The 17048-nt window shown below is 39.3% G+C and overlaps 2 protein-coding genes across 4 annotated transcripts; both read right to left on the bottom strand.

Annotated features, from left to right (window-relative positions):
- Positions 1-235: 235 nt before the first annotated feature.
- Positions 236-4101, bottom strand: ccdc106a (coiled-coil domain containing 106a). Of its 2 annotated transcripts, none has more exons than XM_028580581.1 (8): positions 3968-4101; positions 3376-3452; positions 3189-3287; positions 2583-2804; positions 2406-2462; positions 1957-2229; positions 1680-1847; positions 236-1554 (listed from the first exon to the last, which is right to left on the bottom strand). In XM_028580581.1, exons 2-8 carry the CDS (start codon positions 3443-3445, stop codon positions 1238-1240), a joined length of 1206 nt encoding a protein of 401 aa, XP_028436382.1. In that variant the 5' UTR covers positions 3446-3452; positions 3968-4101; the 3' UTR covers positions 236-1237. The 2 variants fall into 2 exon arrangements, with proteins under 2 accessions (XP_028436382.1, XP_028436381.1); XM_028580580.1 differs by having other exon boundaries at positions 3376-3445.
- Positions 4102-5687: 1586 nt separating this feature from the next.
- Positions 5688-17009, bottom strand: si:dkey-17m8.1 (C-Jun-amino-terminal kinase-interacting protein 4). Of its 2 annotated transcripts, none has more exons than XM_028581597.1 (28): positions 16859-17009; positions 15440-15833; positions 15132-15326; positions 14882-15002; positions 14614-14684; positions 14424-14488; positions 13894-13966; positions 13641-13810; positions 13200-13474; positions 12721-12778; positions 12357-12509; positions 12145-12187; positions 11865-11992; positions 11679-11732; positions 10776-10916; positions 10515-10647; positions 10178-10264; positions 10026-10073; positions 9732-9873; positions 9535-9577; positions 9332-9412; positions 8630-8697; positions 8336-8484; positions 8075-8246; positions 7449-7562; positions 7254-7352; positions 7046-7132; positions 5688-6690 (listed from the first exon to the last, which is right to left on the bottom strand). In XM_028581597.1, the coding sequence occupies exons 2-28, from the start codon at positions 15536-15538 to the stop codon at positions 6572-6574; spliced, it is 2988 nt and encodes a 995-aa protein (XP_028437398.1). In that variant the 5' UTR covers positions 15539-15833; positions 16859-17009; the 3' UTR covers positions 5688-6571. The 2 variants fall into 2 exon arrangements, with proteins under 2 accessions (XP_028437398.1, XP_028437399.1); XM_028581598.1 differs by having other exon boundaries at positions 10515-10611.
- Positions 17010-17048: the final 39 nt, after the last annotated feature.

Genomic DNA, 17048 nt, shown 5'->3' with positions numbered 1-17048 from the left:
CCCAGCATTATTAGATCTTAGTAGAAGCTTGCTGCATGCTTATTGGTTCACTGACTCTGATGAGATTTACTCCTAAGGTATTGACATTGGGTACTTGTACTGGAGCATTGGGAAGCTAGTTGCTTTTGCTGATTCTGTAACATGTTTGTGTTGTGTAGTTAATGCCCACAGTTTTTCGCACAGAACCAGAAGTTACACAAAGTTACATATAGCTAGTATAGTAAATGCTCGTTACTCTTTTACAAAAGGTATTGTTGCCATGAATGCATTACAGCAAGAGCCTCAATACCAGAAGCATAAGAAGTGAAACATTTTAGTGCGGATCATTTACAAAAAAGGCTTGGTACAACCCTTAGTGGAACAACAGAGTAATGCAGCAGTATTGCAGTTAAAACTGGGCCCAAGACCAACAGGTGTTGTCTGTCTTTGATTTTAAACTAAAAACAAGTGTATGTTACTGTAAAAAAACAAACACATTTTATAGTCAGTTTGTTATATGTCCTACTCTTTAAGAGTTCTCACCTCATTTAAACCAAAAGAAAGGAAAAGTAGTGTGTTCAGGGAGTGAAAGTGGACCAAAACTGTTGCATGTCTCACACCAGGACATGACAAAAATTGCATTAAAGCAAGTGAAAATAGTTGAGGATATAATGACAATGCCAAAAATAATACAACAAAGACACACAGAGAAATATAAACATACAGTATAATTCTACAAAATCTATGGAGTGCAGCATAATTTTGTTCAGGAAAGCAATGGTCTGTGTGTCTCTGCGAACATTGAGGATGAAACATGAATGAGCTAAGATGATTACACCAGCTAAGTACTGAAGAAAAGCAATCCCCTCTTTAATCCCAATAGTAAAGACACATTCTTGTACACAAATTCTAAATCACACAGACATGCCATTTTTGCTCTTTGAGCAATGAGAACCATGTTTTTTCCCTTTCCGACTACAGCAGGCACTCCCATATCCTCAATATGGAACAATGGCGAGGAGGATTTGTCAAAGAAACTGACACCCTTTTGATAATAAAAGTGAAATTGGAAAAGTGTAATCGTTTGAATAGTAAAGGATCTCAGCCGCAGTTTACATGGCCATAATCGGGACACTGAGATAGCAAAATAATTCCTTCTGCCTCACGGCATCTCTTGGAGGTATGCTGGCCTGCTGCAGAAAAAAATAACTGCCTCTTCTCTCCACACTTAACCACCAACTCCACTGTCTTTCTCTCCTCAGTGTCTAAACCTGTAGGAGATGGGCAGGAGCAGGTTATTTTTCTTCAGGGCCTGCACTCTGCTAAGTGTCTCCTCATCCAGGGCAGTGTAGCAGCGCCGGGCATAGTCCAGTAGCTTCTCCTTGGATGGATCAAACTCGCCCACCTCTGCCACCTTCTCTGGGGCCACTAGTAGCAGTTCAGCAATGGGTGTGGTGGAAGCCACCGTGTTGCGGTCCACACCATGGATTTGGAAAGCTTTCGACATGTTTTTCAGACGCTGGTATGTAAGCAGGATCTTCTTGTAGCGAAACAGCACTCCAGCCGCATCTTTTACTGAAGAACAAGAATATACAAGAGAGTTAACTACAGCAGTCTTATGACAGTCTATGGTTAAGTAGGAACTGAAATGTTGTGAAATTTTTGAAATTTTTGTTGCAGGATTTTTCTCCTTCCCTTACCTCTCTGTCGCTCTCTAGGGACTCGGAAGACCCGCCTCCTCTTTAATTGATGTCTGTTGCTGTTAATGGTATCTTGCATTACATCTTCCCCTGATATCATTTCCTCCTCCTCGAGGTAGCCGTCCTGTTCCAAGTACTCATCAGATTCTCCCAAGAGTGAAAGTGAATCTGATGACAACATAAAAAAATCCCACAACATAAGTTTTTTCCCTCCAATCCCCCCCTCATAAGTATTATCAAGTAAGGTAAAAGGGAAGCTTTGTACCATTTTTATTACCTGAACCTATGTTGCTATGTCCACTCATTTCATTCATGGATGCCCTTGTAGCACTGTTGCTGCTGCTGCCACTGGCTGTGGTATTAGGAGTACTATGGCTATGGCCTTGCAAGAGGGCCTGGGATTGTGTAGAGTTGAACAAAGCATTTATAGAGGCAAGCTGATTGGTTAGTGGACTGGATACATGGTTTTTGGAAGGCACCATGGTTGGAGGACCAGGCCTTCGTTGGATAAACTGACGTGAGGGGAAATGCTGCGACTCTGTCTTCTGTTCTATGAAGAGAAGAAAGCCGTAATAATTGAGAAGCTGCAATCTAAGATGGAATACATAAATGTAACAAAGTAAACATTACATTACATTAGTAAACCATAAACATGCTACACTAAAGCATAACCATATCTAACCATTTTTTTATTTCGCAGTTAAGTGCATAAATCTTTGTTTTTACCAACGGGACGATCTTCCTCTCTTCTTACCCTCCAGTTGAATCGTCTGGATTCATAGCCTACAGAGAGACAAATACCAAGAGTTAAGAACTGCCTTGCATAAGTTCTGTTTCTAATCAACTTATACTCAAATTCTTGCTGGACAAGGTTATCATCTCACACCTGTCCCCTGTCCTTACCGTTACTGTACTGGCTCTGACTCTGCTCCTGTCCCTGGCTCTTTGTGGAAAAGATGAAGCGGTCCAGCTGGCAACGGAGGAAGTCCCTCTCCTCTTCCAAGTCCTCAATTCTTTTCTGCAGCCAAGAGTTTTTCTCCAGAGAGATCTGTAGCTGGGTCCGCAGGTTGGTGATCACCATGTATGAGTTGTTTACTTGAGACGTGCCAGCAGATGGGGACGACTCTGAGGAGGACAGACAGGATTGTCAGGTTGTATTTGTTAGGTTATCATGTCTTTTGTTGTTTTTTTACAACACAAATTACAACACATTTTTTTGTTGTAATATTTCTATTCTATATTTATGTTCTTATTTGTTGCAGTACTTTGCTTTATTGTTTATTTGCTTTTAATACGTTCATGTATGCACCAATCGCCAAGGCAAATCCCATGTAAGTGTTACTTACTTAGTAAGTACAATAATTCAATAATTCCTATTCTATTCTGATGCTGATTGTGATTGTGATTGTTTGGGAATTCGCCAATATTGTACAACATGGAACTTTGTGTGAAGAATGAAATTATTGTACAAATAAAAGGGAATTTTCTTCTATTGATTCTGACATTCACCATCAAAATTCTGATCACTCTGGTTGAAAAATCCTTGCTGCTCAAAGTTGCTCTCTTCATAGGGGATGGCAATTTCATAGGCGTCCTCGTTTTTTGGAGCTGAACAGGAGGAAATATGCACAGTATTAATTAAGTGACTGACCTAAAGGTTGACAATAATATTAATTTGCAGGTTATAAAACCTTACTCTGCAGGTGGAGTGAGCCTGCATGGCTCTTGGATGTGGAAGCAGCATCAGTCCTGTTTCCGTCCTCCATCTCATACCCAAACAACGTGAAGAATACTTGATTAGTTTACACCGCTAAATAACTCACTGGGAGATTTCACACTAATGAAACGAACAAATGACTTCGTTAAATAAATGTAGTGCTTATGATCACATTTATTTACAAAAGGTGTTCAGGTCACCGGCAAGATTTCATTATGTGGTGTGTCGTATTTTATGCAAGCCCAGGCATCCAGCAAACCAAAGCTATTGTTATTTTAAACGTCTCTGGCAATGGAAGTATAAATTGAAACCGTAAAACTGGATGTGTTAACAGTAACACAAATACCGGTATAAGTTTGTAGCGACAAGGTATGTGCTCTCACTATGAAAGCGTGTTAACGTTAGAGTTAGCTCCGCACTACGTTAGCCTGGCTTAACGTTAGCAAGAAATTAGCAGTGAATATAAAATTACAATTCCATCCCTTCTGTACACTTTAGTGTTGGATTCCGTCATTCAGACATTACTAGAATCTCCATGCTTCCAATATATTGTGCAGAAATTGGTACATACCACTTTACGTTTGTAATAACTTAATCGTGCACATGTAATAAGACGTTATTACTCTGTCATATCTCCATTCACCAGTTCGTCTGCTAGCTAACAAGCTAACAATAACAATTATCGCTCTTTCATTTTTTTCCAACACTCTCTTGCGTCATTTCCGGATGTAATATAATTAATAACCGTCTTTAGTAAACGGTTATAATAGAAAAATATGTCCTGCAGAGTCTTTGTTTGTGTATTATATCTTATGGCAGTATTTAAAGAGATGAATATTTAAAAAATATGTGGGCAAAACAATAATACTTGTGTGTGCTGTAAAGTTACATACTCAAGCAATTTGCTAATGTAAGCCTATTTAAATAATTATAAGTCTTGAATTAAATTCTGTGACATAAATGACAAAATGTGCACCAACGACACACTCCAGGACGTTTAGACAGAGCAGTTGAGGAGGTGTCAGGTTTCCATTGTAATCACGTTTGAATGTCATACACTAGCAAACTGGTAACGTAACGGTAAGTTTGGTATTTTTCTATCCCCAAAGATATATTAAGTAATGTAGGCTAGACTTTGCTGCTGTGTAGTTGGTCTGCATAAAAGAAGTCTGTTGAAACGTACGGGACAGATGTGGCACCTGTTTTGACTGTAAATGCAGGGCCAGTGTAAAACATGTAAGACATGTTATTTTACAATAGTATGTTTTAGGTATAGAGGAAAATATATAACTTGCCTTCGTAGCTAATTAGTTGGTAAATGTCATGCATTAGTTTATAAAGTCTGTCTTTTTATTATAAATATTTTTATGATTTTATTATTAAACTGTCCTCAAGACAAAGCCACATGTCCACATCCTCCCCTCTCTCTGTCAGTGCAGCCATGGCACCCAAATATGACTGCCTGTCCCACTGTAAACTGGCCCTGGTGTTTGCTGTGCTCATGGACCTGTTGGGTGGGATATCCGTTCTGCTGGGGGTCTTCACTCAACTGGAAATCCAAGGCTGAGACTTTGGGGATCTGCTGGCGTACTCAGGAGCCTTGCTGGTGCTACTGTCCCTGGCAGGCTGGGTAATGTGGTACAGTGGCAATATTGAGGGTCTCACCTGCAAAAAGGAGTTTGGGAAAACTGTTGGTGGAGCTGTAGATCGCCTTACTGTGAGTCCTGGGGATACGGATCCCCAGGACTCACAGTAGCCCAACATAGGAAGTGGAGCCCAAAGATGCCAACCAAATGACTGACTGTTAGACCTGTCCGTAGCCAGGCAGCAGGCCAAACTGAGGCAGAGGAAGTGTCACTGCTGACTGTCGTTCTCTTTGGATTCGAACCTCTGCGTCAAGGCATACACCTCTCAGTATATGTGCGCCTGCTCGACCACTGAAGCAACCCGGCCACACTTCATCTGTTTTTAATATGCTAAATGTGCTGTTTTACTGTAAAGTGTCTTTGTAAACACTTTATAAATAAAATGTATTATTACATAAAAAAAGAAACGGTCAGTGTCATTTGTACTTTTTCATAAGGAAAACTGGGAGAATTTGTACTCTCTCTGCTTAAGAAGTTGTATATGGACTACACTTTGTGGGCTGTAATGTAATAGCCACTACTATAAAAAAAAGATGATTCTGCTGTATTGTCAATTTCCTCTGGAGTTATTCATTCATCTGATGATCCGTTTGTGTTGCTGCACCAGTTTACAGCAATACAACTCAGAATGAAAGTTACCACATCAACCATTGAAGACATTTTTTAATGACAATAATCATGTTTGCACAAGGTTGAGTCAGGTCAGAACAAATACTCAAGTCTTCATTTTCTTTCCAAGAAAGATGAGTAGATTCTATTACATCAACATGAGTGCAAACTTGCAATTGAACATAAATACTGCATAGGACACTTTTTATAAAGACACATTTAAAATGTGTAGTTTGTAGTTACACTATATGCAACGTGGAGGGGTTAAATTTGAAAAAAGAAAACCACAAAAAAAACAATAACAAATAAATTATTTCCAATCTCAATACATCAGGAGATAAAAAGTGATTGTCTTTACGCTGAGAGAAGATCAAAACCTGTTCCAGTTCACATTTAACAAAGTATGGACACAGCAGCTTCATGAGCAGCCACATTATTAAGTTAAAGGCTATGATCAAAAGACACAAGACAGAAAGACCTGGTGGAATGAAGATGCGAAAGACAACTCTGCATGGTCTGGTAGAAAAATTTATCAGGAAGCTGTTTGTCAGAGAGAAAGAAGAATTAAATGTATTGTTAGTGCAAAGGTAAAAATGAGCTAATCAGGCATCTGAAATACTGACCAGTTTTACAGAAATTATATGAAATCAGACGAAGGCACACAGTAAGGCATCAAAATCCATCAGGATATTCCAGTCAAAAGATAGATGTACAAAAAAATGAGGTAAAAAAGGATGAAACAGCATGTATCAAATATACATTTCTAGAGGATACTTTTATTGCTGCCACATTGAGATGCTGGTTCATTCAGTTCCACGAAAGCACCATTTCCAATGTTGTCTCTAGCTTTGCTGGTGTACAGGACACGTGCTATGTCTTTATCTCATTCCAAAAAGGGCAGAACTAGGAGATGATTGATGTCAGAGGGCAGGGCTGGGCACAGAGGGGGTGGAATTCTGCCAGATGATCATTTGACTGCGTTCAGAGCGCTGAGGTGTAGCTTGGGACAACTCAACCGATCCCTCATTTGCATCGTCTCCTGAAAAAAGACGGCTCAGTTAGAAATTTCATAAACTAAGCACTGCCTAAACAGTAAAAACATATAATAAATACATAAATACAAACGCTAATCCAATACATGACAGTTTTAAACAATTTGACGTTCGTGGCCGGGTTGGTTCAGTGGTAGAGCAGGCGCACATATACTGAGAGGTTTATGTCTTGATGCAGAGGTCCCGGGTTTGAATCCGACCTGTGACAATTTCCTGGAGGTCTTCCCTCTCTCTCTCTCCCTATTCTCACCTAGCTGTCCAGTCAAAAATAAAGGCAGAAAAGACCCAAAAAAATCTTAAAAAAAAAAAAAAAAAAATCCTCACTATTTTCCTTCAACTCACCCATTCGGAAGTTGATGTAGCCCTCTCCTCCACTAAGGATGAGCTGAGAGGTAGTGACAGTGCAGCCAGGAGAGACGATCAAACAACCTGTGGGACAAAGATGTCACTACAAGGCAAATGCAGCATGCAAAGACAAGGATCTCCCTGAGTCAAAAACAAGTTGTTGAAAATGTTTAGCATGTTTGATTAAAGACAATCAGATACTAACCAGGTGCAGCTATGATGAACCTGACAGCTTGTCTATGTCCATGGTAACACAGCTGGGCTGATGAAATGGAGCAATATGGGATGGAAACGGCCTCTGATGCTGTAGACAGTCATTAATATAGTTAATGCTAGATAGAACACATTTCTGAAAATATGTGATTCAAGTACCTATATTCTCAGTCTAAACAAAACTCACTTATGGATAATGGAATGGAGAAAATGGCACCACCTCCTGTGCCCACCCACAGACGGCCAGAGATGATTGTAAGAGACGAGATCTGGAGAGGTGAGAGTGTCAGGAAGGCTTGGCCTACAGAGGGAGACAGAGCATGTTAGCTGAGCTGCAGGAAAGAGTTTAAACCCAAAGTTGCCTGATACAAAACAAATGCATAATAAATCCAGCATTTGTAGTCCCCTGGCTCTAACAATAACTGCTCTTTCTATAATCTCTAGCAGGTAGACCTTTTGCCAGTTTGATGAATTGCTGCCACACACCCCAGGAATTTGCACATAGTCTTAAAGCCACAAAGGCTGCTAAAATATATAACTGTTTAACATATGAAAAGAAAAAAGAAAAATATACATTTCTTTCCTAAATTATAAAATTGACAATAGAAACAGGTAGTAACAAGAAGATTTTAAAGTATCCAGCTAATGACTAACATTGATGCGAGCAGTACTGTTACATTATAGGAAATGACTACACTATGCTGTAACACACTGTAGATACCAGAGCTAATAGATAGGCACACAGTAATGTCCAACTGTAAATGTAATATTTTGTACAGTAAAAATGGATTTGTAATAAATGGAAAAAAATACCTAATGTTTTAGTGACCAAAGCAGTAAAATCAACTTCCTGTAGCGGCCGGCCTGTGGACCAGTCAAACAGTCTGAGGATTGGGTCAAGGCGGCAGGATGTCCAAACACCACTTCCACCAGCACACAGGAAACGAACCTGCTGCTCACTGCGGTCAGAGACCGAGAATGTTTGCTGTAAGGTCAGATGAGGAATAATGATGGTGAGTTCAAAGACAGTGTGAACATGAGACAAACAATGTCAGTATCTCCACTGTTTCTTACCTCAACCTTCATGTTGTCAATGTCAACCACATGGACTTTGTTCCAATATCCCACCCACAAGCGGCCACCTTTTGCAAGGCAGCAGCGAATGGGCTGCAAAGGGTTTGAGCCGAGAGGCATCACCAAGTGTGACTGTAGATTCCAGCCACCTGTCAATCACAGCACTTATTGCTTCATTATTTACATTAAGCATCAAGTTATGTGTAGAATGCTAAATGAAGAAATAGAGATAGATTAACTGAGAGTCTGATTTTACTATAAAAAAGACATTTACTATAAACAGAAAGACGTTACCTGAACTGTGTGAGAAAAATGCTAAAGTCCCATCAGCTAAACCAGCTATGACTTGACCCTGGGAATACCTGTCCAATTCAACAGTCAACAGAAAGAAGCTTATTTTCAACTCAACGTCACATTACAACATACATTAATTAAAGGGCCTATATCATGCTCATTTTTAGGTTCATAATTTTATTTTGGTTTCTAGAACATGTTTACATGCTTAAATGTTCAAAAAACGCATTATTTTTCTCATACTGTCTGTCTGAATATACCTGTAATTACCCTCTGCCTGAAACGCTCCGTCTTTTTAAGCCCCCCTCCCGAAAAAGCCATGTCTGCTCTGATTGGTCAGTGTTTCTGGGTCTTTTGCATCTGTGCTCTCAAAGTTTTTGCACTCATCGTCATTGCAGCTGGGGAATGACTATAACGGCACTGTAGCAGCACTTTCTACCTATATTTAGTATAGTTGTGACATCACAACCTTACAGCAGTCCTAATTGTTTGTTTAAAAGGCACCCTTTTTTTAATACAAGCTGTGTGCATTTCTCAGTGGATTAAGTATTTTGATACTTAAGTATAGCACCTCAACCTGCTTAATAAAAAAAAAAAAAAAGATATGGAAATCTCACTTTTTTACAATACGGGACCTTTAAATGCTAAAACATAAATATAAAAACAAATATGTTGAAAAAACACAGAGCAGACAGAACTCACGTTAGAGAATAAACACCTTCTGAGAGAGAAACAGACTGCAGACAGCGCCTCCTGCCAGCAGAGGCTGAGTGTACCAGTATACTGTGAGACAGACAAAAAACAGAGAGAAAAAGTCAAAGTACTTTGCCAACATGCATTTTACTCAAGAGTTTTATTTATTTTATATATATTTAGAAGTGAGCCGTTTATTCAGCACACACTACCTTCCTTCCTGAGTTCCAATCCACACAGTTCCTGCAGTGTCACCTGATATAACAAGATCAGAAAGGAAGTAAGTCAGCAATGTTGATTTCCAAGTGTTTCCAGTTATCAGTATGGTATGAAGGGATAATACAAGTACAGAATACATTAAATAAGTTGTCTGTATGCAGCTGCTGCAGCCCATTGTACTGGCACTGACCTATGGGTGGCACAGCACAGATGCAGAGAGCAGGAGCTGTGGGAGGGAGGCTGAACTGATCCAATACGGTGTTGGACCGTGCTGGATCAATCACTGTAATATCACTGCAGGAGGCAGGGCCAGAAACTACCCACACAGAACACTGGCAGAGAAGGACGGATATGGAGTTTGGAAAGATGTATGGTGTGAAACAACACGTCCATGGGGCAGTGTTAGTTATGCTTGGATGGCATTGTACATGGTGATTAGAGTATGACTGCAGTTGTTATTTAACCAGGATAATGACAGACTTACTGTGGCCTCTCCTGAGATCTCAGGGGTGACTGCAACCGCACAGTTCAGCTGAAAAGAAAAATAATTTAGGGCCAACGTTTAAATGCTCTGGAGGTATGATGTAAAAGCTGCCAGGTTCTTGCATTTAAGAGTTTCACAGTGAAAAGATCTACCTTAGCTGTGGAGTCTCTTTGATCCAGCAGTCTAAGCTGCATTAGAACAGGCACATCCTTAGGCTCTGGGACAGGTTCATGAGATTCCTACAATAATGGCAGTTAATCACCAAGATATTGTTAGGATTGTGGAAATGTAACTGAAATGAAACTCGTATGTATGGTATGAACGCAAGATTGTTTTTCATTGGTTTAGTTCAAATAAATGCCGTATGTGGTAACTAAAATGTACAATTCAGACACTTAAAAGCTAGGGGGGCTTTAGGCCCAATTTTTAAATCATGTACTCTTCTAACATTCCCTCTCAGCATTTCTCCTATGTGTGCATTGCTACTACCTGTGTGATTGCCAGCGGTGTGCTCCAGCCGTGTATCTGCCGTTTTCCAAGTGAGCCCCAAATGTGGGAGCGAATTTCTCTGTAGAGTTCTCTCCTCCTGACACGAGGGGAGAGAGCAGCAGGAGAAGCAGATCTAGAGAGAATGCTTCTGCTGTTAATCAGCGTGGGTGAGCCTTTTATAATGATTCGACTGTGTTTGCGAATAACGATGTAAACAGAAGAGCATATGCTTAAGTGACATGACCAAAAACAATAGCTTACTCAGCATTAGTTTGACTGACAGCCGGTAGTTGTGGAGACCCCAGAGGAGAGCGAGGGAGTGATGGAGAAGTTGGCAGGGCAAATGCAGAAGCAGAAGGTGGGAGTAAGGGTCCCTTGGACAAACCAAACAAACGGTTGAACCTGTAATAAAAATTAAAAAAAACAATTGTCAATATTTTATAAAGACCGTAAAATGTCGGTGTACAGCATATTACCAAACGTGCAATTATATAGCACACTTGTTTATTTAGCTCTGTGATGTGTCCATGTAATGCTAAGTGGTTTCACAGACAGATACACTATGAATCTAACAGCAAAGATTCTTCCCTCTCAGCTGACATCTTTTACCTATTCAAACACTCACAATGTCCTTCATCACACAGGGTGCTTTACAGCAATCTTAAGGAGCAGTCTTTTGCAGTCACTTAACTCTCTTAAGCTCCAACTTCTGCATATTCACATACTTCTAACCAAATGGATCCTTATTGTTGTTATTTTGGTGACTCTTTTAGAAACCGAGTGCTACAGAGCTACATTCCCACTGCTTTTGTAATTTATATTTTAATGTGTTTATTGACTAGAGGTTGCTGTATCAACAAAAGGTCAAGGTAATACCCAATAGTTTTTTATACGGCATATTGTTTGATACATTATTGGTTTGCTTTAAGGTTATCCGTAATAACAATATTTCAGTATCATGAGGCAGCTTTACTGCCTGCTTTATCCTCTGGCACACAGTAGCACAGGCATGGGCACAAGAATACCCTCCGAAGCTGCACCAGCCAACTTTTTGTTACTTTTTGTTTGTTAAGTTATGACTGAGGACATTAACTTCACTGCACTTTCAATTGTCAAAGAGGATGAGTATGCAGTATAATGTCAAATGATAAGACAGACACTTACTTTCTCCAAACACTTAATCTTTTGTCCTCAGTTAACCTCTCATCCTTTGATGCTCTATAAAAAAAAAAAAAAAAAAAAAAAACTTAATGAGGTTAGAGACATTGGAACAAACTTAACCTTTAAATCTTAAAAAAAAAAAAAAAAAAAAACATCACCACAAATATGTTGATTTAGTAGCATAGTTACCTGAGTGTCTGACTATGTCTTACAGCCTCCTGCAGCTCAAACAGACGCTGCTTGTATTGGTTCTTCTCCATGACCACACGAGCCATTTCAGAACGAGAGAAGTGGCGCATGGATGTGGGTAGAGATGCCTGAATGGAAAGATTTATGCTATTTACTGGGGTATATCACATTTAATTAACACTGAGCAGTTACTGAATTTGAAAAAAGCTTTGCCAATACAGTGCTACGGTTGCTGCATGATACAGTAGATAAAAATGTGAAAATAACAATGCTTCCCTACATCAGGATCCTCAGATTGGCACGCGTCCAGTTCTTTCCGAATTCTATGAATAATAGTTGATATAAAAGGACAAAGTTATTGTAACAGCAGTACATATATTTGATATATTATAATTATAATAACAAAAATAAAAGCAATATGTCTTTCCCAAAAAGGCAAAGAATTAACAAACAACATTGAAATGGGAAAATATCTAGAACAATCTTCTACACCTCTTAGTTTCCTCCTCCTTCTCCTTCATCCGTCCCTCCAATCGTGAGAGTGTTTCCTGAAGAGAGGCCAACTCTAGTTTAAGAGCTGAACGGTCATCAGTGAGCTCTTCTACCCGAGATATCAAAGCCTTACGGCCAGCTTCTACTAACTCACTGGAAAAAAGAAAATGGAGGAAAAGATGAAGAATTTCATTATTATGGGTTAGGGTTAAAGACAGTTAACAGTTCCAACAAATTAGTGACTTAAACATTTTCTACTCTTATTGATTTGTTTGTACTGAAGAAAGAACCCCAAGTGTTTGGAAAATCCCCTGCAAACTCGACTAGCCATAACAAGGTCAGAGAAATTAAATATAGGACTCACTGGGTGACTTTCAGTTCCTCAAACTGAGAAAGAATCTCCTCAAACTGGTCTGCACTGCCTACACAAAAAGAAAGTATTAAAAATGTTTGAACACACGAAGAACATTGAGAGAAATATAGGTCTGACTGGTTTTACTATTTACATTTACTTTCAAGAAGTAATGACTACGTGGAATGGTGCAAAGTGGTAAAAAAGGAAATAACGCTTTATGAAACCTATGGCAAGAGACCTTTTTCACTGATGTACTTGCACTTCATGTTAGTAGGGTATAAATAGTTATTACATATCATTTCCAGATTAAATTTTTTTACTCTGTGCGCCAAAGCTACACATAGGACACGACACACAGGCATTGTTATGGAGTTTGTTTTTGAAAAATCATAACTGGCTAATTCCTGGCTAAGTTAACATTTTGTTAAGATAATGAAAAAGTACATCAACCATGTGTTTGAAAAAGGTCTATAAATGTGTGAATTTACCTCTGACACTGGCCCCTCGGTCTACACTCTCCACATAATCCCGACTCAGCTCTGACAGCTCAGAGAACACAGAGTCAGTGTTGCGCAGCTCCCACTCCACACTATCATCTTCCTCCACCTCTTCCTCATCTTTTTCCTGCCTCTCTCCTCCCTGCACCTCTTCTACTTTGCGCATCTTCTCTCCCTCCTTCTTCTCTACTTCCCTCATCTCGTCCTCCACGCTGGTCTCCGTCTCATCTCTCGGTGGCTCGTTGGTGTTCATTCTAACTGGGGTGCTGATGAAGATGCAAATTAAAGAGTAAGAAATGTAATAAAAGTATTCAACATGTGCTCTATGTGAACATGAGCTATAGTGAAGCTGGGTTTTAGTTAATGATTATATATACTTTTCATCAAAATCTCCAACTGACAAAAAAATAGTTAATTGCTTCAGATTATTACCTTGCATTCACACTGCCATGAAATTGCCTTAGCTCAGGAGTGGAGCTTATGATGTCATTGATAAACTGATCTGCGGTGGGCTTTAATGCAATGTCAATCGCCTTTTCTTCTTTGGCTAATAGATCCTCCAAACACGGGGGACCAGAATGTGAATGTGGTCTTTGAATCATCTGCAAAAAAAATAGGTGAAACAGCTACTTTTCTGCCTTGTATTAAATTGTTCCAAATATGTGTAATGTGAGAATATGTTTACCTTTTCATTCACAGTGGATTCTGACAAGACTTGGTTGGATAGAAATTCAGCATTCTTGGGACGCACATGATTCCTAAATGCAACATGCAGTGTTACATAGCAAAGAAAAGTCACATGAATAAACAGTATCAATGTGTGCTTCTTTCTGACATTTTTGCAGCACTCTTACCACTACTGAATTAAAGTCTGTGACTTGTGATCAACACCTACCAACAAATGCCATTTTATTTTGGAAATTACCCCTAAATACCACTTTTTCAGACAAAAGGTCAAAGATGAAATTATAGCTTTGTTGCTAATGAGCTAACCCTTTCCATAAATGTCTTATTTATAAACAATAAAACATGGGGAATTTGCGAGTGTGCTTTAAGTGTGATTGAAAAGATTAACTTAATTTCCATTTGCAAAATTGGTCTCAAACTGCCAATAAACAATAAAGCTGCGGTCATGATTTATAGCCCTCCTGTGTGAAGCATTATCTACAGTATAATAAATGAGGTATAGATTAAAAGGTGCTGAATAATAACAACCTTAAAGGAGAATCTCTTTCAGAATCCTTTCTCTTTTCCATAAGTTCCCGATATGTGTGAGCCAGCTAAAGGAGAGAACATCAGTGGTATGTAAGAAATAAAGTAATGACAGAAAACAGCTAAATATTTTAACAGTGTGTTTAAGAAGTCACTGTGTGGTGATATCAGAAACTAAACAGCAGTATCTGACCTTGTTGTGAGTATGCCTCAATGTGCTCAGTTCTCTACTCAGATTTGCTTTCTGCTCCTCCAAGGACACCACTGAAAAAAAACATACCATGTAGCTTTAGAATTACTATCTACTGATCCAGTATCCCTAAAAAATGTATAGACTGTAGCTCTTCTTCTGGAAGATTTAAAAATGTATCTCGTCATGACTTGCACAAGACAGATGGAGAAAAAAAAATACAATACATGGCTTCTATGCCATTTGTCACCGTTAATATTCAAATACTCACACTGATCAGCTTGCTCTCTTGCTTTCTTCTCTAGCTCTCTCTCTCGCCGTTCTCTCTCCTTTTCCCTCCCCCTCATGGCTCTCCTCTCTTGTTCAATTTGGTCATCTAGCTCCAAATACCTCTAAAGAAAACAAAATGCTTTAACAGCTTTGAGCACAGACAACCACCTACTTTCACAGCTGTTAAAAACACACCAAAATCATGGTATGCCACACTACATTAACACTTTTAAATCTCCATCAATCCCCACCTCTTGACTTTCTTTCCTGAGTGCTCTCTCTGCTTGGTATCTCTCCAGCAGCTCTTCTCGCTCAGCTTTCTCCCTCTCTGCCTCCTCCTCCCTGTCTCTCAGCTGGGCTTTGCTGCTGGCCAGCCCCTCCAGTACCCACACAAATATGGGTACCAGCGACTCCACCACACCTTCACCATGGGTCTCAATAACTGTCTGCGAGGGGGGAAAGCAGCAGAGTGAGAAACCATTCAAAAAAAACATATTTGGCATATTTTTTCCTGAAAACAATAATGAAGATAGAAAAATAACTTGACGATCTGCTTTACCTGTAGCTCTGAATAAAGTTTTCCTGCCTCTTCACTCACAATGTTGGGATCCAGCTCCAGCTCCCCTGTCCCACACAGCACTCTCTCACTGTACTCCATCAGCCAATTATTTTGATCTGCTGTATTAACTGTCAAAACGGTTTCCCTAGCTCAACACAGAAGGTAAATGATTTTACAACTCTATAAGCCAATTATGTTGCTCTCTTAACTATACTTCCTCACCAACTACTACAACTAGTTTATCTGGCTTTCTAACATTTCTGCTAACACCAGCACCACCCATCCTTCACAACGTTATGTTCCATTTGTCCTTGACAAGGGCTTCATCATCTTAGACTGCGTTCAACTAGTCGTTTCTGTGCTGTGAAGTTAATCTGATGTTTTAGAGTCCATCCTGGGAAAGAAAAGAAGAAAATATATGATATGTAATGATAATCAATCTCTTCTACACTTCAGCTAAAAGGACAGCCAACTGTTCTGTGCAATATGCAAGCTTAGACATGCATTTTTTTGTATCTGTTCCAACTAAATAGCATAAGCTTTCAAATGGTTGGAATTGCCATGTGGTTTTCTGCTATTATAATATGGGACTAATGTAGTTTAACAGAAAGAAACAAAGCATCTGCACAGCAAGGAAGTCAAATTCCAATGGTTGCAAGTGGTGGTTTAACAGACAGACATTCATTTAAGATCAGTAACTTATTTGTGTTCAGGTTTAGAGACAAATGTTTAGATTACATACATTAAAGCAAAAAGTTCAAAAATTAGAAAATTGTGATGGGATTTTTTAATACTATTTCCTGACATCTTGTAGACAAAATGATGAATCGATAAAATAAACATCAGTTTACCTGAAAATGAAAATAATCATTAGTTGCAGCCTTAATCAAGTATATGGCAAGGTGTCTAATGAAAGGTTGTAGCCTATGTATATGAAGTTAATTTATGGTTCTTTAAGTACATTTTATTTTGGCTTTAGAGTCTCGCTAATGCGCTTTAAACACCCTTTGACATATAATCTACAGAAAAAATTGCTTTTTTGTTGAATATCTATGCGTCGCTAATAAGTATAAAGTGCAGCACAGGAGAGACAAACCAAACGACTGTGTGACTGTGTGTGTGTGTGTGTGTGTGTGTGTGTGTGTGTGTGTAAATAGCACAGAAGTTCAAACGGTTACATGTAAACACTCTTTAACACCGACAGGTTATATGCGTCGACAATAAGCTACTTATAGCCTTCATGGTTAGCGAAGACATATCCAAACCTTTTAAAATGACACACATGAATTGGCATACTGTAGCCTATAAATAAGTAACATGACTGACAGTGGACACCTTAGGAGATGGCAGCAACGTTGTAGGCTCACTTGAAAAACAAGCCAAGTCGTCGCGCTGTTCGGCCGTTTTAAACAAACTCACCTTCATGGCTGACACCTTCGTGACTTTCATTTCAATTCCCCCAAACTGAAACTCCAAGCGTTTTCTCTTCGGGTACGATATTACCTACACACAAACGAGTTTAAAGGAGGGGGTGTTGTTTGATTCTGACGTGCACAGACATGTCCTCAGTTCGGCCAATCAGAGCGCTGCAACCGTCAACTGTAACCAA

Source organism: Perca flavescens, chromosome 6 (assembly GCF_004354835.1).
Source record: "Perca flavescens isolate YP-PL-M2 chromosome 6, PFLA_1.0, whole genome shotgun sequence".
In the NCBI taxonomy this organism is placed as follows: Eukaryota; Metazoa; Chordata; class Actinopteri; order Perciformes; family Percidae; genus Perca; species Perca flavescens.
This window is presented reverse-complemented; position numbering and strand designations above follow the sequence as displayed.